The sequence below is a fragment of the Staurois parvus genome, unplaced genomic scaffold (genome assembly GCF_062004578.1).
Source record: "Staurois parvus isolate SC_StPar_1 unplaced genomic scaffold, SC_StPar_1.0 ptg000165l, whole genome shotgun sequence".
NCBI lineage: Eukaryota > Metazoa > Chordata > Amphibia > Anura > Ranidae > Staurois > Staurois parvus.
The window spans coordinates 2,944,016-2,970,157 of record NW_028317961.1 but is presented as its reverse complement, the minus strand read 5'-3'; the positions used below and the strand labels follow the sequence as shown (position 1 = coordinate 2,970,157).

The 26,142-nt window shown below is 39.6% G+C and overlaps 1 protein-coding gene across 2 annotated transcripts in view; it reads left to right on the top strand.

The window, feature by feature from the left end:
• ARHGAP18 (Rho GTPase activating protein 18) overlaps positions 1-20,906 on the top strand; it is a 218,073-nt gene extending 197,167 nt beyond the window's left edge. For both annotated transcript variants that reach the window (XM_089676138.1, XM_089676139.1), the window contains exons 10-15: positions 1,988-2,070; positions 2,289-2,495; positions 3,594-3,740; positions 9,946-10,070; positions 14,818-14,879; positions 18,471-20,906. In XM_089676138.1, the coding sequence (XP_089532264.1) occupies positions 1,988-2,070; positions 2,289-2,495; positions 3,594-3,740; positions 9,946-10,070; positions 14,818-14,879; positions 18,471-18,565 (719 nt within the window). In that variant the 3' untranslated portion in view covers positions 18,566-20,906. The remainder of the gene's footprint in view (positions 1-1,987; positions 2,071-2,288; positions 2,496-3,593; positions 3,741-9,945; positions 10,071-14,817; positions 14,880-18,470) is intronic.
• The last annotated feature ends 5,236 nt before the right edge of the window (positions 20,907-26,142 follow it).

Here is a 26,142-nt window from a genome sequence, read left to right as displayed (position 1 = left end):
TCGCACATGCGCATATTGCGCTCCTGCAGAGCAGCGCAGCGGCGTTGCCGATGACAGATCTGAGTATCGGCCCCGTTGCCGGTACCATGTGACCTGCTGTGACCAATCACAGCAGGTCACATGACAGTTGTATACAATGGATGGCTTCATTCATGCCATCCATTGTATACTATTGCCTAGCTGTGAATGGTCACAGCTAATCACATGCACATGTCATGTGATTAGCTGTGGCCAAATCACAGCTAAGCACAAAAAAAAAAAACCTGAATGAATCGATGTCATTCAGGTAAATGCTTGCTTATAGCAAAGTAATTCTTTGCTATAAGTAAATTGTGTAAGAAAAAAAAAATACTGATCACTTCCCCAAAGTAGTACAATGTTACTATGGTAACATTGTACTACTTTGGTCATAGTGAAATATGAAAAAAAAAAGAAAAACAAAAAAAAAAAAAAAAAAAAAAAAATATATATATATATTTCATACTGTCACCAGTCAGTGTCCCTGATCACCGCCATGCCAGTTATATGATGATGCTGTACTGCACTGGTGACAGTATGTAAAAAAAAATAGTGAAACTAATTTTTTTCCTTTTTTCATTTTCTGAAAAATTATGACAAAAAAAATACAACTTCAAAAAACTCGCCATGCCTCTTATGAAGTACGTCGGACTGTCTACTTTGCAAAAAGGGGTCATTTGGGGGATATCTGTACTGTTCTGACATTCTTGGACCTCAAAGAATTAGATTGGCTGTCAGTACTTCAGGATTGATCAATATTCAGATCTATACCATAGTTTGTGAACTCTATAACTTTCCTACAAACTAAAAAATACATCCTAATTTGGGTTATTTTCACCAAAGACATGTAGCAGAATACATCTCGGCCTAAATTTATGAAGAACAATTATTTATTTGCAAACTTTTATAACAAACAAAGAAAAACTTTTTTTTTTCAAAATATTTGGTCTTTTTGTGTTAATTTAGCAAAAAATAAAAACCCCAGCGGTGATTAAATATCACCAAAAGAAAGCTCTAGTTGTATGAATAAAATGATAAAATTTTAGTTTGGGTACAATGTTGTATGACCGCGCAATTGTCATTCAAAGTGTGAGAGCGCTGAAACCTGAAAACTGGCCTGGGCAGGAAGGTGTAAAATTGCCCGGTATTGAATTGGTGAAAGTAGAACTATAGGCAGAACTTTTTTTTTTCCATTTTGGATAGAGCAAGGGAAGGGTTATAAACCCTGTCAGATTTGTTTGCGCCATATGTGTCCAATCGCAGAGATTTCCCTTCTTGTCCCATAGCCAATCAGGAAGTGAGAGGAAATCCTGCAAATTAGGAGAAATACTTGGAGAATCCCAGGTCACCGGAACTAGTGTCCCCACTTAAAGATTTAAAAGATTACTTTTCTGGGGACAGCCCAAAATTTGGGATTTTCTTTTACTTTCGCTTTCAATGATAATGGTAAACAGGTCTAATAGGTTGAATTTCTTTGACTGGGGCAAAGACAGCAATAAAAACTGACAAGCGTTTGAATCCCTCTGCACTCAGTATCCAAAGCTAAAAAAAAAAGTTTTACCTTTGGTTACACTGTAAAGCTGTAAAACATATTGAAGTACTGGATGTAAATTCTCAGCAAATTGCTCCTTAAGACCTCGTTCACATCATATGTGCAGAAAAATGTATGGAAAAAACGCACCGTTTTGAAGCGTGCTCCAATTAGTTTTATACACATTGCAGATTCCTGCACAGAAAAATGTGCACATGATACTAGTGTTATGGTGTGAACAGGGCACATAGAGAACAATTGTTTTCTTTGTGCCCCTGCAGAACGCATGCAGAAAGACTGTTGTCTTTGCACACTGGTGTGAACGAGGCCTAAATGTAAATTCTGGGCAATCATTAAGTGGTATTGTGCCTTATCTAGTTACAGTATATTCATGATTCTTGGTCTTATATTTAGTTTGCTGCTTTTTGTTACTTACAGACCTCCCAACAAAAAAGCATAGACTCCAAGCTCTGAATCTACTGGTCATTCTGCTGCCTGATATTCACCGTGACACCCTGAAGGTCTGTTTTTCACTTTATTTTATTTGATGCACATTCCTTCGTGTAGTAATGTGTGCTCTATTGTAATTGTGAAATATTGTTAGTGGATGCATTTTAAAGCAGACAGTGGGTTGGAACTGTTAACAATAGATCCATTCTCTAAAACTGTAACTGAAAGCACATGGATAAACCTGATCCTGTTGTGCTGAATGTAAAATGTCTTCTGTGTCCTGTTTTAGGCTTTACTTGAATTCCTTCAGAAGGTTGTGGATCACAGAGAGCAGAACAAAATGACTCTGAAGAACGTTGCCATGATAATGGCTCCTAATCTCTTCACTGACCATACCTCCTCATTAAAAGGTGTAGATCAAGGAGCTGTAACCAGTGCTGCCCGGACAGCTTCCATCATGCTTTTTATGATCAAATACCAGAAACTTCTCTGGACAGTAAGTGAATATTCGGACAGAATGTGCTGTCATTATCTTTCTCTTTACAAATGCCAGTATTACAAAATGTTACGAGGACAGTAAATTTTAACTTTTGTCATAGAACACACCATTATTTAAGAGGGCTTGCCATCTACACATCAGCACATTTAAGAGAACTGGTCAAAAACTAATTAAAGCTTATTACTCAGCGTGATGTGTTAAATGTATGATTACTTTGAGAAGATTGTTTCCCTTCCATTATTACTCCTACCTTCTAATGTAAGAGCAGCTTTGATCTAAGAGTCAGCACGTTTAGCTTCAAAAGATGCTTTGTCCTGTTTTCCAATGATCTCAGTTCCGACAAGGTGCATCATCCCATGTTCAAGGACCATCTTGATGCTTAGCTTGACTAGCTTAGCTCCAATTCATGTTCTTTCCTTCCTTCCTATGTACAGAAAAAATGACAAGCTGATGCAAACACAAAAGAAAGGTTCACATGGTCACAAGAAGTAATGAGGGCACAGTAGCAAATAGGCAAAATAGGTATGACAGCTAGGGCTTAAATACAGTTGGGGTCCTTTCAAGTGGGATTTCTTTTCAGGTCCACCTGTCAGTTTCACAATTAGACCTGATTAGAAGCTCCATGTACATCTATGGACAGACAGATGTAAATGCAGGCATATCCATTTACATTTACTTACGTTAGAGTTGGTCCAGGTCCAGAAAAAAAATGGAAAAATGACTGCATCCGTTTCCTTTTTTCCAGACCTAAACATGATGGGTGGGAGGGAGCCTGATGTAAATGGATGCAAATCCATTTTCACCTGACTGCCCATAGAGTGCACAGTGCTTTAGCAAACTAAATGTAATCCAGTTAGGATTTACATGTACTTTGATTGTTGCAGACACAAAATTACTCACAATGACTAAATATAATATTGGCATAGACGACAAGTAATGTTATATTCCTGCATTAATTTGATTATTGACATAGTAAAAAGAAAATTCTGGAAAATAATTGTTTATATGTTGAGCTTCTTTCCTTTTTATATTTACTTGTGTGTCATTTCATAACTAACTGAATACAAAATAATAGATCATTTCATTCATACACAGATTCCCAAATTTCTTGTTGCACAAGTAAGGCAACATAACATTGTCAGCCAAAAGAAAAATGTCAAGGAAAAGGCTATGAAGAAACTTTTAAAAAGGATGGCATATGACCGAGAGAAGTCTGAAAAGGCAGAAAAAAGCCTTGCTGATGTGAGTTTTGTGTAAATAAAAGAGAGCTGATTCTGCATCATATGCACTACATGTTTACAAATACTACAATAGCTACTAAATATGCTTTCATTGGTATATTATATGTGTCCTGCTGCATTTTCTAAGAACATTGGTATTCTCATCTGTTTTCCTAAATGAGCTTTATAAACGAATACTCCTATCACAGTTGTACATTCACACACTCTGGCCTCTATTTAAAGTGTAATTACACCCATCAACTTAACTGTTACAGTTACACTAAAGGCATGATGTGCATGAAAACTGTCAGTTACATGTACTCTAGGCCGATCTGTTAAGCCATTAAATGGCTGGTGTCATAACTGATTACATGTGTAGCATCATGGCAACTGCAGATCACACAAAGGCTAAGATGGCAGCTTACTTGGCTGTAAAGGATGGGAGAGTTCCACTTTTAAGTCCAGCCTTTTCTAATTACCACGAATTAAAAATGATAAAATAGGTCATTGGATTTACTTTTTTTTTTTTGCTTGTAATGCATTTTTACTTTTTTTAACCCCTTGGCGCCAGCGCCTCCCAGCCCTTTAAGGGTTTCAGAAGCCGGGAGGCGGGGTTTTAGGGTCATGTGACGGCCATGATTCACTGTCACGGTGATCACATGATCGGGAAAGGTCCCGATCGCTAGAGGAGATCGGGACCTTTCCGTGAGTACTGGACATGTGTGCTGGGAGTGCTCAGGACACGCGCTCTCAGCACATATGTTTTTTTTAATTACACACAAATGTGCGGCCACTTGCGTCAAGGCACAGATACTGGTAGGCCGCACATTGCGTGCAGCCGGCGCCAAGAGGTTAAACTATACAACAAATTTAATACCTGGTCTTTCAGATAGAAAATGCATCAGTCAATCATAAAGCTTACATTCACACAGTTTTTTATTACTATATAAGTACAGTTACTTATATAGTGCTGTCAATTTACGCAGCAATTTACTTATATAATGTACATCCACAGCAGTCCCTGAAAGTTCAAGAAACCAGGCGCTCAAGGAGCTTACAATCTAAGGTCCCTGACTACTTACTACGGCCAATTCTGACAGATGCCAATTAACCTATCAACATATCTTTTGGCGTGTGGGCGGAAACCGGAGTACCCAGAGGAAACCCATGCAGGCACAGGGAGAACATGCAAACTTCAGGCAGGTAATGCCGTGGTTTGGATTTGAACCTACGACCCTAGCCACTGTGCTTCCCATAGCCATAAATGGTTTGAAAGGTTTGGTCACCTTTGATCCTCATAAACAGTCTTCTCATTTGCACCTAATCTAAAAATCCCCTATTAAATGTTAGAATGTATGCCTTTTCTTTAGTCATAAGGCCATAGTCTCTTAGTTGCTCCCATAGGATTCTGTCAATCTGTACTGCAGTGCTGAGCATCAGTGTTGTGCTCCCAGGTGCTGCATCTGTAGTCTGTCAATGGAGATATTCTAGTTCACACGCATACCTGCCTTCCCAAAAGTGCAGAAATTACATTCTCCTACCCAACATTTAGCTTTACCATGGCATAGGAAAGTAGAGTTGGTGTAGATAGATTGCCCACTAAGAAGCTGTGTTGAAACTTCTCTTTTCCACTCTCCTGAAAACAGTGGGGGTGTAATAAAACCCAATGGATCCAGCACAAATGTTGAAGATGATTATTATTATTATTATACAGGATTTATATAGCGCCAACAGTGTGCGCAGCAAATTACAAATTGAAGGTAGACATTACAGTTACAATACAATTTGGTACAAGAGGAAACAGAGGGTCCTGCTTGTTAGAGCTTACAATCTAGGAGGAAGGGTTGAGTGATACAAAAGGTAATAGTTGTAGGGGGGGATGAGCTTATGGAGGAAATAAATGGTGGTCTACTAAGTAGAAGCAGGATAGACTTCTTTAACCACCTCCCTCCCGCCACATAGTAATATGACGGACGCAAGGTGGTTCTCTCGTTCTGAGAGGACGTCATATGACATCCTCCCATTCTTAGCGCGCATGCGCGGATCACGAAGCACGCATCGCGGTGATCGGCGGTGCGCTGTGTCCCTCGGACACAAAGAATCACCAATCACAGAGAGCCGAAGATGTCGGCTCGGTCATGTGATCAGCTGTGTCCAATCACAGCTGATCACATGTAAACAGGGAAATGCCGGTTATCGGCATTTATCTCCTCTCGAGCTGTCACGCTGAGAGCTTGTGAGGAGAAGAGAGGAGAGTCGGTAATCGGCTTTCTGCGGAGGGGACATGTACACTGATCATCAGGGCACTGATGATCAGTGTGCCCTGATGATCAGTGTAGCCCCAGCAGTGCTACCTGTCAGTGTCCATCAGTGCCTTGTGTCAGTGGTCATCAGTGCCTCGTGCCAGTGCCCATCAGTGCCACATATCAGTGCCTACCAGTGCACATCCATGCCACATATCAGTGCCCATCTGAGCTGCCTGTCAGTGCCACCTATCAATGCCAATCAGTGCCACCTATCAGTGCTACCTATCGGTGCCTGTCAGTGCCGCCTATCAGTGCCATGTATCAGTGCTGCCTTTCAGTGCCCACCAGTGATGCCTGTCAGTGCACATCAGTGCCACCTATCAGTGTCCATCAGTGCAGTCTATCAGTGCCCATCACTTCAGCCTAATTAGCGCACATCAGTGAATGAGAAAAATCACTTATTTACAAAATTTTATAACAAAAACTAAAAAAAAGTTTTTTTTTTCAAAATTTTCAGTGGTTTTTGGTTTGTTTAAGAAAAAATAAAAAACCCAGAGGTGATTGAATACAACCAAAATAAAGCTCTATCTGTCACAAAACAATGATAAAAATTTCATATGGGTACAGTGCATGACCGCGCAATTGTCACTCAAAGTGCGACAGCGCTGAAAGCTGGAAATTGACCTGGGCAGGAAGGTGGTATAAGTGCCCTGTAGGCTTGTGGTTAAAGAGAAAGGTATTCAGGGATGTTAAGTCATTTTGTAAAGTGTAACTGACATCTCAGAAATATTCATTTAGCTTAGGCACACACACAGGTTTTAAAATCGCTGTGTTTTGGAGTGCTATTCAGCAATGCAAATCAGATGTATTTTTGTATGAACACCTATGTGTTTTTAATGCATTCTCCAGCAGATCTCTCTCTCATAAACTCTCATATAAAGCATTGGAATCTGATACTTCCCATTCAACTCCATGGATTGCAATTTCAAATCACACTGTCACACAAGACCCTTTTCAAAAATGCAGTGCGACTTCAATGTTTCTATCTCAACGTCTTCAACAGGAAGACCTTCAGTTTGATTTGTCATTTGAATTCGGATTCTCAAATCGAATAAAAAAACGCGTGTGAACTGGGGCTCATATGAGCTCCTACCTTATTCCATTTTCATGATTTTAAATCCATCTTCCTATTATAACAGTTGTACAGGGTGTCTAAATATAACTGCACAGTCCCACAGATCTTAAATTTTTTTTTTTATTAAATCTGCAATAAGTTTGGATGATAGTCTACGATCCACAAAACGACGAGAAGATATTTATCAATGAAGGAAAGTGCAAAGGCTTTCTTCCTATTTGTAGCCAGCTATACATTGTGTGTACAATTATTAGGCAAGTTGTATTTTTGAGGAATAATTTCATTATGGAACAACTACAGTGCTGTCGATCAATCCAAAATTAATAAAATTATATATAGTGCAGCGCTCAAACCTAAATCAAATACTACAAGAACTGTGCTCACATGCAATAGTGTCACAAAAATAATCAAACGCAAATCATTAAGTGAGATATCCTCATTAAAAAGTGCCACTCTGTATTATTCCCTATCCCTTCGTGGCCACATAATCAAACAAATATATATAAAAATAAAGACACTGTTCAGAGAGGCTTTCTGTTTTCCTTCACCATAAATCTCGCATTTAAGAAGGGCCCACATCCTCAATAGAGTTTAGGTCAGGTGAGGAAGGGGGCCATGTCATTATTATTTCATCATTAAGGCCTTTACTGGCTAGCCGTGAAGTGGAGTACTTTGATGCATGTGATGGGGCACTGTCCTGCATAAATATCATGGTCTTCTTGAAAGATGCTGACTTTTTCATGCACCACTGCTTGAAAAAAGCATCTTCTAAAAACTGGCAGTAGGTTTGGGAGTTGGTATTGAGTCTATCTTCAACCTAAAAATGTCCAACTAGCTGATAATAATACCATCCCATAGGAGTACCCCTCCTCCACCTTGCTGGCGTCTGAGTCAAAGTAGAGCTCTGTGCCCGTTGCTGATCCAGCCACAGGTCCTTCCATCTAGTTCGTCAAGAGTCATTCTCATCTCATCAGTCCATAGAACATTTTAAAAAAACTGTCTTCAGATATTTCTTGGCCCCTTCTTGATGTTTTCATGTGTCTTGTTCAGTGGTGGTCAGGTTTAAGCCTTCCTTACCTTGGCCATGTCTCTGAGCAGTGAACACCTTGTACTTTTGGGCACTCCAGGTAGGTTGCAGTTCTGAAATATGACAGCACTGAAGGGTAATGGGTTCCTGGTAGCTTCACGTTTGGTTCTTCTCAAATCTTTGGCAGTTAATGTGCATCTTTTTTTGCTCAATGCGTTTCTTGGGACCCTGTTGACTATTTGCAACAAAACATTTGATGGTTCTGTGATCACGCCCCAATATCTTAGAAATTTCAAGAGTTCTGCATCACTCTGAAAGACTTTACAATTTTTGACTTTTCAGAGTTAAATCTTTTTTTTGGCCCCTTTTGCCTGAGGAAAAGAAGTTGTCTAATAATGATTATGCACACCTTGTTATAGGGTGTTGATTTCCTTAAGCCACACCCTCCCTCATTACACAAATACACATCAGCTGATATTCTTAAATCCAATAAGCATTCAGGTTTGTACAGCTTGGAGTTGGACAATATGCATAAAAATTAGGATTTGGTCAAAATAACACTTGCCTAATTGTGCACACGGTGTAGAAGAGTTTATACCCACACTAGCAACCACATTCAGCCAGCAAGAAAAACATGACTATATTACTAGCAACGCATGCAGTGAATGATGAAAGTGAGGCTTCCCATCTTTTCGCTAGGTGTCTCATCACACAGCAGAAGAAAAAGAATGTTACATCACTTCTGCTTTCAAAGTGAAACATGTCTTCGCTTTCACACCTGCAAATTATCTGGTTTCCTTTTTTTTCTTTTTGTCGAACCCTTGTAGGTGTCAATGAGGCTTCCCATCTGTAGCCCATTGTAGAAGACATTTTACATATATCGGCAACCAGGTTCAGCCAGCAACATAAATAAAAACTATGATTAGATATAATCAGCTATCATGCACAATGTCTTCTTCCATCTGCGGAAGTGTCAAATTAGATATACTCAGTGAAAGAATACTGCAGTCATGCACAGAGTTAACTGCAGCAAATGCCAGGGACATCAAGCCTTAAGTACCTCCCTGCTGCCTCCTACAGTTTTCCATTATACAATACTTGTTTCTCATAGCAAGAACTCGCTTCCTTCAGTTTATTTTTTATATTTCACTAACACTCAATATATATTCTATATGTTACCCGATACAGCATGTTGGCAGTGTGTTTTTTGGTCAATGTAATTACTGAATATTCAATTTAAAACAAAGTAGAATTCATAGATATTTTGTAGATGCTGGATATTCCACCTACTTAATTCATACTATGAAATACATACTTTTTCTGTCTATCTTTTTGTAGGGAAATGTATTCCATCTTGAAATGTTATATATATATATATATATACATATATATATATATATACATATATATATATATATATATATATATATATATATATATATATATTATTAAATTACTTTTACACAACTACATCTAGTCCAACAAAGTCGTTATCCTGTTCAGTTGAATATTGTGTGTATTTCATGCCCCCTAGTGGAATGTTATGGGAATGAGTTTTCATTTTTTTGTAACTGTTTATAACACTTTGGAAGAATCTAGAGGAAACTTTTATATGCTTACATATTTCAGCCTCATAAACTGGGAACAGTGCATTATCAAATGTTAATTCCCTACCACTGTTACTACTATTTGTGTCATTAATTGCTGAATAAAGGTTTTTCTATCTTGTAATAAATCAGCAAGTGACTATAACTAAATTGTTGTTTTTGTAAGAGTGAATTTCCTAGAAGTGCCTTAAGTATGCATTTTATTTTCTTAGAATGATAAACCTCAGGGATTCATACGGGTACAAGCTCCTCAGTTTTCCAAAGTTTCTATGGCGGTACAGTTGACAGAAGATTTAAAAGCAGGTGACATTCTGGCACGCTTTCTCAATCAAGAAAGGTACATCATTGCTTAGCAATATGCTATAATTTGTGGATTAGACACTTATTATGTATCTGTGATTTGTCCTAATTTATTTTCATAGTTTGTTGTTTTTAAATGTGCCTACATGAAATGGCTAGCATAACCCCTTGATGCCGACTTCACACAAATATGCGGCATCATGGAACTGGGCTTTTTTCCATGGGTCCGCATATTTGCGTACTTGTCTTTGTGCTGGGTGCGTGCCACTCGGCGCGCTCCCAGCACAAAGACTGTGGTCAGGACGATCGGGACCCGGGTCTCCTGATTCCGGGTCACATGATTGCCTCTGATTGGCTATCACAGTGATCAGTCACTGTACAGCCTGGCCCCCTTGCTTTTTTCTCTCTCCATGAATGGAGAAGAGAGATACATTGTATCTCTCTAACTCCTGGCATAGAGAGAAAAATAAAATGTTTGTAAAAAAAAAAAAAAAAAGAAGATAAAAAAATAAAAGAAAAAATAAATAAAAATACCTAGATCAAGGTTTGATCTGGTTCAGTGCCAGGGTTAGTGTTTGGGTCAATGTCAGGGTCAAAGGTCAAGATTTAAAAAACAATTGGTGTCAGTTAGTGTCAATGTCAGTGTCAGTGTGTTTTAGGTTAAAAAAAAAAAAAAAAGACAAAAACAAAATGCGCACTATTGTTTCTGGGCTGTACTACAGGTACAAAGAACAAATAACATACACATATATAGTATCGCTGCGATCGTCAAGAGCTGGAGAATTTATTTTGGGTTGTTCTTTGGTGGTAGGTTATGGTAATAACAAGAAACACACAGCTAAATTAAAAAAAATGATTTTTTTTTTTACTATTTTGGGCCAATTTTCCTTTGATAATAAAAAAAAATCGTCAAGAGCTGGAGAATTTATTTTGGGTTGTTCTTTGGTGGTAGGTTATGTTAGTAACAAGAAACACAGAGCTAAATTGAAAAAAATATTTTTTTTTTTACTATTTTGGGCCAGTTTTCCTTTGATAATAAAAAAAAATCAGGAGCTATCCGTTACCATTTACCACCAAATGAAAGCCCAATTTCTCCTGAAAAAATCAGGGTATAATTCACCTGGATGTACAAAGTAGTTGTGATATGTACGGTTTTAAAGTGTTACTAAACCCAGGACCCTGCATTCCCTAATATCCCACAGTATGCAGAACATGGAAATGCAATTATTTTAGTAAATATAAACTGCTAAATTAATTTTCTCATCAGTAGCATATAGCAGTCTTGTGACTTCTATCAGTGACCGGCCGTGAACTGTTTCATCTTGTAGGAGGAGTTTTCATTCTTACAGGAGGAGTCCTAGAAGGCTGTATGACCCCTGAACCTCTGTCCAAAAAGCGCTGATTGTTCCTTTGCGAATGATATGCACCCTAAAAAAACTCTCTAGCCATACTCACCACACAGTGCATGTTCAGACTTGCCACTGCTGCTCTGTACTATGGCAGATAGATTGGGGACAGTAAAAGTAGAGGAGGATCAGAGAAGACAGGATCAAACAGCTGTTTTACACAATACAGAGGGTTAACCCCTTAGGTTCCACAGTGAGTATAACAAACATGCTTTACTGCATATACAGACTGATTTTACTGTTGTGGGTTTATTAACAATTGTACCACTTTGTTTGGGTTTAGGTAACACTAGCAAAAATAAACCCAATGCAGAAAGGGTAGGTTGGGGTTAGAAAAATGTTAAAGTAGTGTCTGGATAATAATGTAAATGGACTGACAGCAGTCATTATGTGCCAGAGAGGAGTGCAGAGGGTATGACAGTGGGCAGTATATTTGGTAGAGGGCTGAAAAGTGTATGACAGAAGGCAGTATGTGCAAGAGAGGAATTCAGAGGGTATGGCCGTGATTAGTATGTACAGGAGAGGACTAGACCGGGTATGGCACTGGGCGGTATGTGCAGGAGAGGGTATAACAAGAAAGGAATGTGTAGGAAAGAAGTCTTAGCAAGCAGTTTATACTGGATAATAATGTGAATGGAATGACAGTGGGCAGTATGTGCAGAATAGGTGTACACAAGATATGACGGAGGCCAATATGTTTAGGAAACAAGTGTGAAGGGTATGACAGTGGGCAGACTGTGCAAGACAACAGAGCAGAAAGTATGATAGAGAGAGGTACATGTGCAGGAGAGGTGGGTGGGAGGGTATTATGGGGCATTATGTATAGGAGTGAAGTACAAAGGTTATGACAGTGGGCAGTATGTGCAGAATAGGTGTACACAAGATATGACGGAGGCCAATATGTTTAGGAAACAAGTGTGGAGGGTATGACAGTGGGCAGACTGTGCAGGACAACAGAGCAGAGAGTATGATAGATGTACATGTGCAGGAGAGGTGGGTGGGAGGGTATTATGGGGCATTATGTATAGGAGTGAAGTACAAAGGGTATGACAGTGGGCAGTATGTGCATGAAAGGAATGTGTTGGACGTGATGGAGAATTATGTGCAGGAGAAGAGTAGAGGGTATAACAACTATCAGAACAGTTCACTTTTTGACTCTTAAATGATGGTTACTGACCTGTCCATAATTAGCATCAAACCCAATAAAGTATATGGTCATAGACATGAATGGTGAAGTGCTTCCCATATTATTAATATTAATTAGAAAGCGGCAGCATGAGTGCCAAGCTGTTCAGACAAGAGGTTTTACAGAGTAGGAATAGAGGTCCAAAACAGTGTCCCCCAGCTAAAGTTAAAGCAGGTTATTCTGGGACAACAGGGGTCTGATACAGCCCAGAGATTGTAAAGGTGGCGGGGTGCACCCAGAGTTAAACAGGAGAAGTGTATGAGGGAAATTGAGGACAATGGACATTGTAAAGGAGGCAGCAACATCTTAGAAGGTTTTTAGCAGGTACTGTGTCATGAAGTGGAGGTGTTACTGTGGGCCTGGATCATCTTTGTTGTTAGGGAATTTTTATGCTAAGAAATAGGACAGTGGAGCTGAGGTTACCACTGTGCCAGAGTCAGTGGAGATGAGACTGATATTTGGTGTGGTGCACTGAATAAATGTAAGGGTTTATTCCAATTGTGCTGGAGACTTGGTGCTGAAAAGTTAAAGGATAAGAAAACCCTTTGTAACATGCAACCTGTTCCACCCATATTTGGGGTGGAACATGTAACATGTTCCAGCAGCTTCATCCTCTCCTCTACACCCAACCCAGCCCCCCATCCCCTGCGACAGTGAGCAGGGATCCTTTCCCCACCATTGTTGTCACTATTTGAAAAAAACATGGCTGTGCTGGGCTTCACCCACACGGCTGCATCATTCATTCACGGCTTCCTATGACTGTACAAGCTACAACTACCGTCAGCCTTTGTAGTTCTGTAAGGCCTCGTTCATTCACAAGCCCTGTAGCTTTTAAACAATCAGCCCATATGCAGGTACGGCACGAAAGCTTCAGGGCTTGGAGTCTGGCATTGCACCCCTGATCCACTGATCACGATCATGATCAAGCTTTTCAGGCTCCTTAGTGAAAAAATAATAAATGTACAATTTTTTTTTTTTCCTGCAAAAATATGTGCATTTATTATTTTTTCCCAAAAGGTGAACTTATCCTTTTAACAGATACACTGGACATGAAGGGGTATATACACTATCATTGGGTACTGTCAGCTGATGGATTAATGCCCATAAGCAGAAGATTAATAGGTGGTAATGAGAGGATAAAAGACATACTCTGCTGGTGTAAAACTGGCTAAAAGTCTTTGTGTACCAGACTATAGTATACAGTGTACTGCTAGTATATATACTAAGTTTTTGTGCTGGGTCAGGATACAAGGGAAAGACAATGTGTGTTCTAGCACATGCACACACAACCCTTGAGTATACACGGACTCTAAGAAGCAATGAGAAACCTACTTCTGCAGAGAGGGGGAGGAAGCAGTAACTGCTGCTGAATAGAGATCCACAGAGATGTATGGCTTAAATCACACCGCATAGACATCGCGTGCAATTTGCACAGGAATATGGTGTGATTCCTGTGCAAATTACATGCGGTGTCTCACACCACATTAGTGTGAACCCCCTCTGAATGTGATTGGTTATTCTTTGCAAAGTGAAACTTCACTTCATTTACTAAGCTCTGGAGCAACTGCACTTGTAAGTGCACAGTCTATTTGCCTTTAGTAAATTAACCCCGCTATGTTTTACAAATTAGGCTCCAGACTTTCAAGTAATGTAAGCAACAGAGGGACAATGGTTCTGCAGTGTTTACAAGCATATTGCAGAATTTTTGGTGGTACACCGGAAAACCCTTTAAAGCAAATCTGAAGTCTTCTAAAATCGTTTGCAAGTCTAAGATTGCCTTTTGAGTTCCTGGGAGCCCTGAATCTAAAGGTGCTCAGGTATTAAAAAAAAAAAAAAGAAAATACAACCACCTCCCATGGTTGACAGCCGCTCACCTTCTGCACTTTACTACTGGCCAGTGAAGCAATCCAATTCATTGATGGTAGCAAGAGGGAGAGACCAAGCTATTGACTATGGGAGAACTTTGCCTACCACAAATCTAGAATTCATGGCTCCAAGGGAACTCAATAGCTGAGCTAAACTGACAACCAGACACATTGAAGTGTACATTAAGACACTTCATAAGCTCTATACTAACATTTAGAGGACTTTCAGTATACCTTCAACAACTGAAGTATTTTTTAGAGAATATTTGTTGCATCATGGTTGTTAAACTAAAATTATAATGCTATTTTATTCTTTCTTCTTGGTAGTGGTTCATCAATGACTCTGACAAGAGAAGAAGTTAGTTTATATGAAATTGGGGGGAATATTGGTAAGTTCTAATTAGTATGACTGTGTCTTTTTTGTTTGTTTTTTTTACTTGTTTTCTTTTGAACAGATTACCAAATTACTAAAGATTTAAAAAATAAGGCGACCAAAAGCCAAACACAACTGTATAGATTACAACAGATAATAAACTATATATAAGCAATAAAGTTAGAAATTAACCGCTTCCTGACCACCTTATAGCAGAAATACTGATGCATGGCGGCATGGGTGCGCAAAATCACGTGATTTTGCATTTCCAGTTAGGGGAACGTGCCCTACCCATGCCGCCATTCGCACTCGTAGCTGCCCCGGACGGTGATTCCTCACCCAGCGCCTGGTGATTGCCGAGCATCTCCAATGGAGAGGAGAACTATTTGTAAACAAAACAGCACTCCTCCCTGTCAGCTCCTGCACACTGCTTTGGGAGGCTGTGCAGCACACGGACACAGCACTTAGTAAATCAGCACATGGTTAACCCTTTGATTGCCCCTCATTTTAACCCCTTTCTGCCCAGTGCCATTAGTACAGTGTCAGTGCTTTTTTTTTTAGCACTGATCAATGTATTGGTGTCACTGGGGATGTCAGTGTCACCAAGTCAGTTCCCCACCAGTGTCAGAATGCCCGCCGCAGTCCTGCTATAAGTCGCTGATCACCGCCATTACAAGTAAAAATTAAAAAAAAAAATCAATTAATTTACACATATTGGGATTTTTTTTTTAGCAAATACCTGTAGCAGAATCCATTTTGGCCTAAATTTATGAGGAAATGTTATTGTTTAAATTTTTTTACTGGATATGTTTAATGGCAAAAAGTCAAAAATATTGTTTTCTTTCTCAAAGTTGTCGGCCTTTTTTTCTTTTATAGCACAAAAAATAAAAACTGCACAGGCAATCAAATACTACCGAAAGAAAGCTCAATTCATGGGGAAAAAAAGGACTTAAATTTCATTTGTGTGCAGCTTTGCATGACCACGCAATTGTCAGTTAAAATAACGCAGCGCCGTAACGCAAAGAATGTCCCGGTCAGGAGGGGGGGGTAAATCCTCAGAAGGGCAAGTGGTAAACTAAAAACTACTACAATAGTATTGTCATTCCTTTGTGACCATTTATTGTACAAATATTAAGAATTACCATGCTATACAAATCCAATTAAACCAGCAACCACTAATCCTGTAAACTTGGAACACTTGTATGGTTTTAATAGTGCTATCAGACCAGAATGATCTCAGCTGGGATGTGAGTAAAAGGGACACAACGTTAACAACACTTGATATTTTATTCATGCTGAACCTTTGAGCAGTACTTCTGCCATATTACTGGACAAAAGTGACACGTCCAGCAAGGACACAGTGGTTCTTATGGGTGGCTAGCCCACTTGGGAGAAGACCAGTGGAATCTAATAGCAGGATCAGACCTGTTCGTGGCCAGCACTAGCATTTATCAATATTGGGATGAAGCGCTCAGCAATGAGGGTAATAATCCTATAACTAATAAATTCAAAAAGTGACAAATGCTTAAATAAATAAAATAAATAGTGATTCCAATACCTAAACAAACAATCTGCCACCCAGTGGCTAAATCAGATACCAACAGGTGAACATAAAGTGACAAGTGCTCTACAACTGATAAATATATACACCATAAATATAAATACACATAAATTCATAAGCTATGACCACTCACTGAACTGTATATGTCTAAAAATACCATGAATTAATAAACATGAAATAATACACTGTGAACATTCACTAAAAAAAAAAAAAAGTGTAAAATACACAATTAAATCTCATAAATAAAGTGCAAAAACCGTGCTAACACACTCATAAATAGTGCAAAATATAAATAGTGCTAAATATTCATCCACTTTCAGCATGTGCTCAAGCCAGTGATCACTCTAGTGCGTGTATCCCCCAGTGGCTAGAGCGCCTCCTCACCTCCTTAACTCGACCCCTAAGGGCCACAAATCATATAATAAAATGATGTTTCAACCCCGATTGGGTTCTTTCCCCTCTGGTAATAGTGGTCCCAATGGCTCCACACAATGGCTTTGCAGATCTCAGTTGTTGCCATTTGTTTAATTTGTGTAAAAAAAAAAATTGTTATTTTCAAAAAATTTGTGGCAAAAAATAAATGTTCCTTCGAATCACCAAAGACATGTAGCAGAATACATTTTGGCCTAAATCTATGACTAACTTTGAGTTTATTGGATATTTTTTATAACCAAAAGTGAAAAATATTGGGGGGGCTTTTTTTTTGTTTACAGCGTTTTTCTTGTTTGTTTTTTTCTGTTTAAAGTAAAAACCGCAGAGGTGATCAAATACCACCAAACGAAAGCTCTATTTGTGTGAAAAAAAGAACATCAATTTTGTTGGGGTACATCATTGCACGACCGCGCAATTACCAGTTGAAATAGTGTAGTGCCGAATAGCAAAAAATGGCCTGGTCATGAAGGGGGGTAAATCTTCCGGAGGGCAAGTAGTTAAATTAAAATTGTTTAAATATATCAGAAGGTGAGGCTGTATATACAGTTGAAGTGAGGTGAGATATATATACAGGCAGCACAGTGGCTAAATGGTTAGCACTTTCGCCTGGCAGTACTAGGGTCGTTGGTTCGAATCCCAACCACAGCACCACCTGCTTGAAATTTATATGTTCTCCCTGTGCCTGCGTGGGTTTCCTCCTGGTACTCCAGTTTCCTCCCACGCTCCAAAGACATGCTGGTAGGTTAATTGGTTCCTGTCTAAATTAATCCTAATATTTGTATGTATGAATGTGAGTTAGGGACTTTAGATTGTACATTTTTTGAGGGTTAGGGATTGATGTGAATGTACAATACACATATAAAAGTATAAAATAGCATCACAGCTTCATTCAAAGAGGAGATTAAAGTAAACTTGCTGCTTTGCCATGCATGGGCAATGCACAGGTTTGCATAGATTTTGGGGTCAATAAAGATTTTTCTTTAACTGCTATTTTATGTAGTTTTTACTAGATTCACCTTGGAAGCGTTGATCCTTTTTTTTGATGTTTCTAATATACATGTAGCCCGGTATTACTTTTTTATCTTTTCTTCTAGCAAAAGGAAAAATATTAATAAGACTGTGAACAGTTTCCAATTTTGATCTAGGTAGGAGGTATAGAGTTGCTTGTTTATTCCTAGTACTATGTAAAATTTGTAGCATAGACCGAGACATCATTAGCAGCAAGTGGAATTGAGCTGTTTCCAGTTATTGTTATAGAAAGAAAGAATATTCTTTCTATCTTGATCAAGCTCCAATGTGTAAAGTAAAATGTTTTCTTACCAAAATTATTGATTCTGTTTATCTTTAGATACCCACTCAGTCTGCTCTCACCACCCATTGGTGTGTACCACAACCTGCTAAGGGTGTTTTGTATCAAAGAAAGCGGAATAGCTCCAGTGGTACCTTCTAAAACACTTGGTGCCACTGTTTAAAGATGGAGCATACTCCATTTTTTGCTTTCTATTAGATGTGGAAACTTTTTCTAAGCATTCTGATAAAAATTACGTGTGTTTAACTGTTCAAATGTTTTGTTTCCTGGTCAACCATTTTGATGTGTTTTTGTACGTATTCTAGGTGAACGCTGTCTAGAAGATACTACATATATGAAAGATCTGTCTCAACTGAACCCTCATGCTGAATGGGTTATAAAACCGAAGCCCAAAGAATGACCTGAATAGAAAGAAAAAAAAATAAACCTTAAGCTTAAAGACCTGAGAACAAGACGCATCAAAGTGAATAATGCCCTTTTGTAGTAATAAGTTGCCTTTTGGAACTTCCATGTTTATTTAAAAAGACATTTATCTTAATGGAAGTGAATGGCTAACAACTTTTACTGCCAATAATTGTACCAATTCCCTTATTAATATTGACACTGGGAAGATGTATGTGAAGACTACTTAGCTATTCTGTTTTCTACCATATTGAAAATTTGTATTTAAATGTATGCATGGAAAAATATTTGTAAATACTGAAGCCAATTCTTCATAAATATTAACTAAGCCATCATTCAATGGTATAGCTGGTACCCATAAGGTGCTAAAACATACCATGTGTTTTGATGGTTTCTAGGTGATCCCAAAGAGCCTCTCTACCTAGAAAATATGTTCTACTCATATATTGATTTTCATCTTCGTACGTGCTTAAGTAAACCAGTCACTGGGGAATTGAAGCTGAGCATTAGAATGAAATAAATATAATTGGTGAAGACAAATTTGCTTTGAATCTGAGTCAGCTAAAAAATTTAGTAGCAATTTTTTTTTCAGCGTAGCATGGGTTGTCAGTGCCCGGGACTTCATGCAATGCAATTTGCTACCTGACAATCATGGCAAAACCACACCACATTTTAGACCCCATTTAAAATAATGGCACCTGAACCTGTGTTTTGCGATCATAGCGATTCTGCTGGATTCACAAAACGCCCAGGTGTGATTGGAACCTCCCTGGTTCACACATATGTGATTCTGGATTTGTTTTGAAACTCAGATTCACATGACAGGCTAGGTATTTTGTTTACCTATTGAGGTGGTTCACACCGATGCAATCCACACACGTGTTTTGAGAATAAAAAGGGCCCTGTTCAAGTTTGTGGCGGTGCATTCCAGACTTGCATGAGAGTAGAGTGGCATGCAGAGAGAAGAGTTCACATAATATACATACATTACACACAGTATGATATTGACAGGAGTTTCTGCATGGAAGTGTATGGGGTGCGACTTCCCACAGAAGTCTATGGGGCGCGACTTCCCACAGAAGACAATAGGTGGCAATGTGTGCAAACCCAGGTGCCAGGATGCAATTTCTAGTCGCCAATGCAACCCGGCACCTGGGATTTGTCGGGTCCTGGGTGAAGAACAGATGTGAAAACAATCACTAGATGCAGAGATATAGGTAGCTTAAACATATAATCAAACGTATCCTCTGAAATTTGCCCTGGCCTTAAGTTTCCCTATTTTTCACTGAGCCTGTCCTTTTTCAGTAAAACAGTGCTCAAGATGTGCAGGGTGATAGGTCCAAGGTCAATGTCTAAAAGAAAAATAGAGATTTGTATATAACGTTTGTTTCTTATATCTTTGATTTTTGGTGTCATAGGGTCTTCATTGAAGTTGACCTTTTAGTAAAGTATTTTTTGATTATGTGCTTAGGTTATGTTACCCAGGCCTGTAACAGGTTTACTTTAAAGTAACCCTTTCAGCCCAAAAGCATACCTGCTAAACAAAGGAAAAATATACTTTGCTTTCTGGTGGCTGTCTCTTGAAATTCCGCTGCTTCTTTGCTCCCTGCAAGTATTTAACCAGTTGGACAAAATACATGTTTCCTCCCAATACACACTGTAATTTCTCCCGCCAGCTCATAAATCATGCATGGATGTATGGCTGGGGGAGCAAATTTTCCATAAATCTGGAAGTGGAGATTACTTGCAGTAGCCAGGGATCATCAAAGTAACATAATCTCAAGACATGGGCTGCCAGAACAGTATATTCCAGGTATGGTTTTGGTTTTTGGTGATTCTTTGCTGTTAGGGTCACTTTAGGCACATCCCCACTCCACCTCCACCCCACATTGGAATGCACATGCCTTCGCCACCTTTAGGGCATTTTTGTTCTATAATAATGCTGCTTTATTTTATATTTGGTGGGGGTAGGTTCACTTTAAAATAATCTCTGAATTAATAAGTGTATTCCTAGTAGCCATTTTCCAGCATCACTGAATCTATTGATCCCAAGAGAGACAGCCAGTGGGCAATGTCCAAATTACTTTTTACCGACGTACAGCACTAATATGCTTTAGTTTTTATGTTGGAATGTAAAATAAAGTGGTCTTTATTTCCAGCATACTCTTATTATAATTTTACCTCAAGGCAAATAAATGAAGGAATTGTAGATTTTTTTTTATAGAAAGTGCATATTTTTGTTTTTATGTATATAAATATATATGTGAAAAATATTCATTTGTCATATTTGCCAGGGATTGTTGGCTGTACAAAATAAAAAAGACATAAGCTGTATCCTATTTAAACTTATTTTTTTATTATTGAAATGTCACAAGACCCATGTATGAACAAGCATTTGTCATTCATGTATATACATACAGTGTGTGTATGAATGTATGTGTGTGTGTGTGTATATATATATATATACATACACATACACACACATATATATGTGTGTACAGTAACTCTGGATTTTTCTTCCTAGATTTTGCATCTTAGTTTGCATTAAAAACCAGCATTCTGGATCAAAGAAAGGAAAACAAATTTGCAGGTTTACAAAAGCTTCTTAACAATTAAAATGTACAACTGGATTATTTTCTACCCTAACATGTAGAGCTGTTATTTCCTTAATATCACATCTTATCTACCTGTTATCTCTTAAATCTCAATTCACAAAATTACACACTTTATTTAGTCAACTATGTAGTGGTATTGTACCCAAACTGCTGTCAGTGTTATTTTACCAGCCCTTAAGAAGTGTTAAAGTTCACAAAGATCACCATACAAGTTATCACCCCTTAACCACCTCCCACCCGCCATATAGTAATATGATGAACGCAAGGTGGTTCTCTCGTTTCTGGGAGGACATCATATGACGTCCTCCTATTCTCATCGCGCATGCGTGGCTCCCAGAGCGCACAGCGCGGTGATCGGCGGTGCGCTGTGTCCCTTGGACACAGCGGATCACTGATCCACGGAAAGAGCCGAAGATGTTGGCTCGGTCATGTGATCAGCTGTGTCCAATCACAGCTAATCACATGTAAACAGGGAAATGCCGGTTATCTGCATTTCTCTCCTCTCAAGCTGTCACGCTGACAGTTCGAGAGGAGAGCCGGTAATCGGCATTCCGCGGAGGGGACATGTACAATGATCATCAGAGCACTGATGATCAGTGTAGCCCCAGCAGTGCCACCTGCCAGTGTCCATCAGTGCCAGCTATCAGTGCCACATCAATGCCTACCAGTGCACATCAATGCCACATATCGGTGCTCATCTGAGCTGCCTTTCAGTGTCACCCATCATTGCCAGCGTAACAGTGCCAGTCAGTGCTGCCTATCAGTGCCATATATCAATGCTGCCTTTCAGTGCCCATCAGTGCCACCTACCAGTGCCTCCTCATCAATGCCCATCAGTGCAGCCTATCAGTACCCATCACTGCAGCCTCATTAGCGCACATCAGTTTATGAAAGTACAGGAGCCTCTGTCTTCTGTTCATTCATTTGCAGTTCAGCTGAGGGTGCAGAAAGGAACTGGGGAATGTTTCATCAGTCCCTTTCTCTGATTCAAAAGTGAAACTTCAGGGGTTTGTTTAGACTCCTGAGGTATGACCAAAGACCCCTCAACAGTGTTGTGAAAAAAAGTAAGAAAGAAAATTGAAAAAAATAATAATAAAATGTTAAAGATCAGACTAAAATTTCTAATCAGACTAAAAAATCAAGCCCAAAATGTAGCATGGCGCACTATGTTCACTGCAGGTCACCATCTCCCTGGTAGGGGCCCCACTACATTGCTTTGCCCAGGGACCCATGATGCTTTTAAGGTGGCACTGGTATTAGCAACTGTATAAAAAAAGGCAGGGATTGTTTTTCTCCTGGCACCATTTCAAAAGGCTTCTAGTCTCTACTATATACTAGATCTACTATCAATAATAGTGATTTAAAGCAGTACACTGAAACAATGTTTTCATATTGTGTTTAAAAGGGGGAGTAATGTGTCATTTGTGATATCACGTCCTGTGAATTCCAACAGCTGTTTTTAACTTCTGACAACAATGATGATCTATTGCTTTTTGATAACACTGTTGCTATTGAAGCAGCAAGTAAACTTCTACACGAAACACTGGATTTTCAGTTTCACAGCTCAGCAGCCATGTTCTGAAATATGCCAATGTTGGAAAGATGGACACCAGTCACTTTTAACTGTGAACATGTGAACAAAGCCTTATACAGTGTGTATGTATGTGTGTGTGTGTATATATATATATATATATATATATATATATATATATATATATATATATATATATACAGTTGTGTTCAAAATAATAGCAGTCAGACATCATTAACCTGATCAATCACTGTTTTCGGTAGAAATTTTATCTCTACATGGCAAATAATTTACTAGCAGGTGTAGTAGAGTAATAGAAATCCAACAGACCCAACAGTCATGACATGCATGCTGCTGATTCTGTGTAATTGAATCACTAATTGAAAGGGGCATGTTCAAAATAATAGCAGTGTGGAGTTCTATTAGTGAGGTCATTCATTCTTTGAAAAACAGGTGGCAGTTATTGCCCCTATTTAACTACCTGCCGACCGCAGATAGCCGAATGACGGCTGCACTGCGGCCGTCCAGTTCTGGGTGGACGTCATATGACGTCCTCCCAGAACGCGCTCTCCTGCGCGCCCCCGGCGATCTCCGTGATCGCTGTGTCCTACGGACACAGCTGATCACGTGATGTGGTAAAAGGCCAATCACAGCGGCCTTTTACCACGTGATCAGCCGTGTCCAATGACACGCTGATCACCGGGAAATGCAAATGCAGGTTCTCGGCTGCACTTTCCTCACGCTGACAGATCGTGAGGAAAGTGCTGCCGAAAACCGGCAGTTGTCAGAGCGGGGATCGGCACCGATCATCAGGGTCACTGATCATCAGTGCCCTGATGATCAGTGCCCAGCAGTGCCACACACAAGTTCTGCCCACCTGTGCCCAGCAGTGCGCCCACCTGTGCCACCCAGTAGTGTCACCACCTGTGCCCAGAAGTGCCACCTACCTGTGCCCAGTAGTGCCACCCACCTGTGCCCACCAGTGCCACCGATCAGTGCAGCCCAGCAGTGCTGCCAGTCAGTGCCACCAGTCAGTGCCCAGTGGTTGTGCCAGTCAGTGCGCAGCAGTGCCACCAGTCAGTGCCCAGTGGTTGTGCCAGTCAGTGCACAGCAGTGCCGCCAGTCAGTGCCCAGCAGTGATGACAGTCAGTGCCACCTATCAGTGCTGTCTATCAGTACCCATTATCAGTGTCGCCTATCAGTGCCACCAATCAGTACCGCATATCAGTGCCACCTATCCGTGACACCTCAGTGCTGCCTCTCAGTGCAGCCTATCCATGCCACCTCATTAGTGCTGCCTATCAGTGCTGCCTATCAGTGCCCATCAGTGCTGCCTCATCAACGCACGTCAGTGAAAGAGAAAAATTACCTGTTTGAAAAATTTTATAATAGAAACAAAGAAACTTTTTTTTTTTCTTCAAATTTTTTTGCACTTTTTTTGCTTATAGCACAAAAAGTAAAGTGCCCAGCAGCGATTAAATACCACCAAAAGAAAGCTCTATTTGTGAGAAAAAAATGATAAAAATTTCATATGGATACAATCTTGCATGACCACGCAATTGTCAATCAAAGTGCAACAGCGCTGAAAGCTGAAAATTGGCCAGGTAAATAAGGGGGTATAAATGCCCGGTAGGCAAGTGGTTAAGGAAGGAAGGCAGCAAATGTACATGCTGGTTACAGTGCATTTCTCTCTGAAATTCTGAGGAAAATGGGTCATTCCAGACATTGTTCAGAAGAACAGTGTACCGTGATTAAAAAGTTGATTGGAGAGGGTAAAACATATAAAGAAGTGCAGAAAATGATAGGCTGCTCAGCTAAAATGATCGGAAATGCTTTAAAATGGCAACCAAAACCTGAAAGACGTGGAAGAAAGCGAAAAACTAGAAGAATAGCCAAAATGGCAAGGACTCAGCTAACATTCAGCTCCAGGAAGATCAAAGAAGGTGTAAAGTTACCTGTGAGTACTGTTACAATTAGAAGACGCCTATGTGAAGCCAAGCTATCTGCAAGAAGCCCCCGCAAAGTCCCACTGTTGAAAAAAAGACGTGCTGAAGAGGTTATAATTTGCCAAACAGCACATTGACTGGCCTAAAGAGAAATGGCGCAACATTTTGTGGACTGATGAAAGTAAGATTATTCTTTTTGGGTCTAGTGGCCGGAGACAGTTTGTCAGACGACCCCCAAACACTGAATTCAAGCCACAGTACACTGTGAAGACAGTGAAGCATGGTTGCGCAAGCATCATGATATGGGGATGTTTCTCATACTACGGTGTCGGGCCTATTTATCGCATACCAGGGATCATGGATCAGTTTGAATACATCAGAATACTTGAAGAGGTCATGCTGCCTTATGCTGAAGAGGAAATGCCCTTGAAATGGGTGTTCCAACAAGACAACGACCCCAAACACACCAGTAAACGTGCAACATCTTGGTTCCAGACCAAAAAGATTGACGTTATGGAGTGGCCAGCCCAATCCCTGGATCTTAATGCAATAGAAAACTTGTGGGGTGACATCAAAAATGCAGTTTCTGAGGCAAAACCAAGAAATAGAGAAGAACTGTGGAATGTAGTCCAATCATCCTGGGCTGGAATACCTGTTCACAGGTGCCAGAAGTTGGTTGACTCCATGCAACACAGATGTACAGCAGTTCTCAGAAACAGTGCTTATACAACTAAATATTAATTAAGTGATTCAAAGGAAAGCAAAATCTTCAAACATTTTTCAGTTTATATAGTGAATGTTTGAGTTTGTAAAGATGAATACAAACACTGCTATTTTTTTGAACAGTCTAATATTCACTTTTCTTCAATTATTTTTAGAGGAAAAACACACATTTGATACATTTTTCTTCATGTTTTGATTTGGAATAGAATGTGTAGTGTTCCCAATGCATTTGTGTGTATGGAAATAAAAGCTATTAGAAGGATTTTGAGCTTTATTCACTTTTTTCAACACACTGCTATTATTTTGAACACAACTGTATATATGTATCGGATTGTTTTTTTTACCTTTATTCCTTTTCCAGCACACACATTAATCTCTCCCATGTATTCCACCACCAACACACACACATTGGTCATTCCCTTGTACCCGCTCCTTCAGCACACATATTTGTTTCTTTTCTGTATCCTCCTTCCAGCAATCAAATCAGTCTTTCCCATATATCCCTCCTCCTGCTGTCATACCTTCACACTCATCTTCTGCCCATGCTGCCCCCTGTTATACTCTCCACACGGTTTCATCAGTACATACTGTCTCTGTCATACTCTCAACACCTTTCCTGGATATACTACCTGTAGTCATACAATGGCCAAACACGTAAAGATTTCTCCATAAATTCCCTCATCCATGCTAAACAGTGTCGATGGACAAACCTCCCAGTTTTGGATATTGTATTCTGACAACCAGCACTTATGGCTGTCAG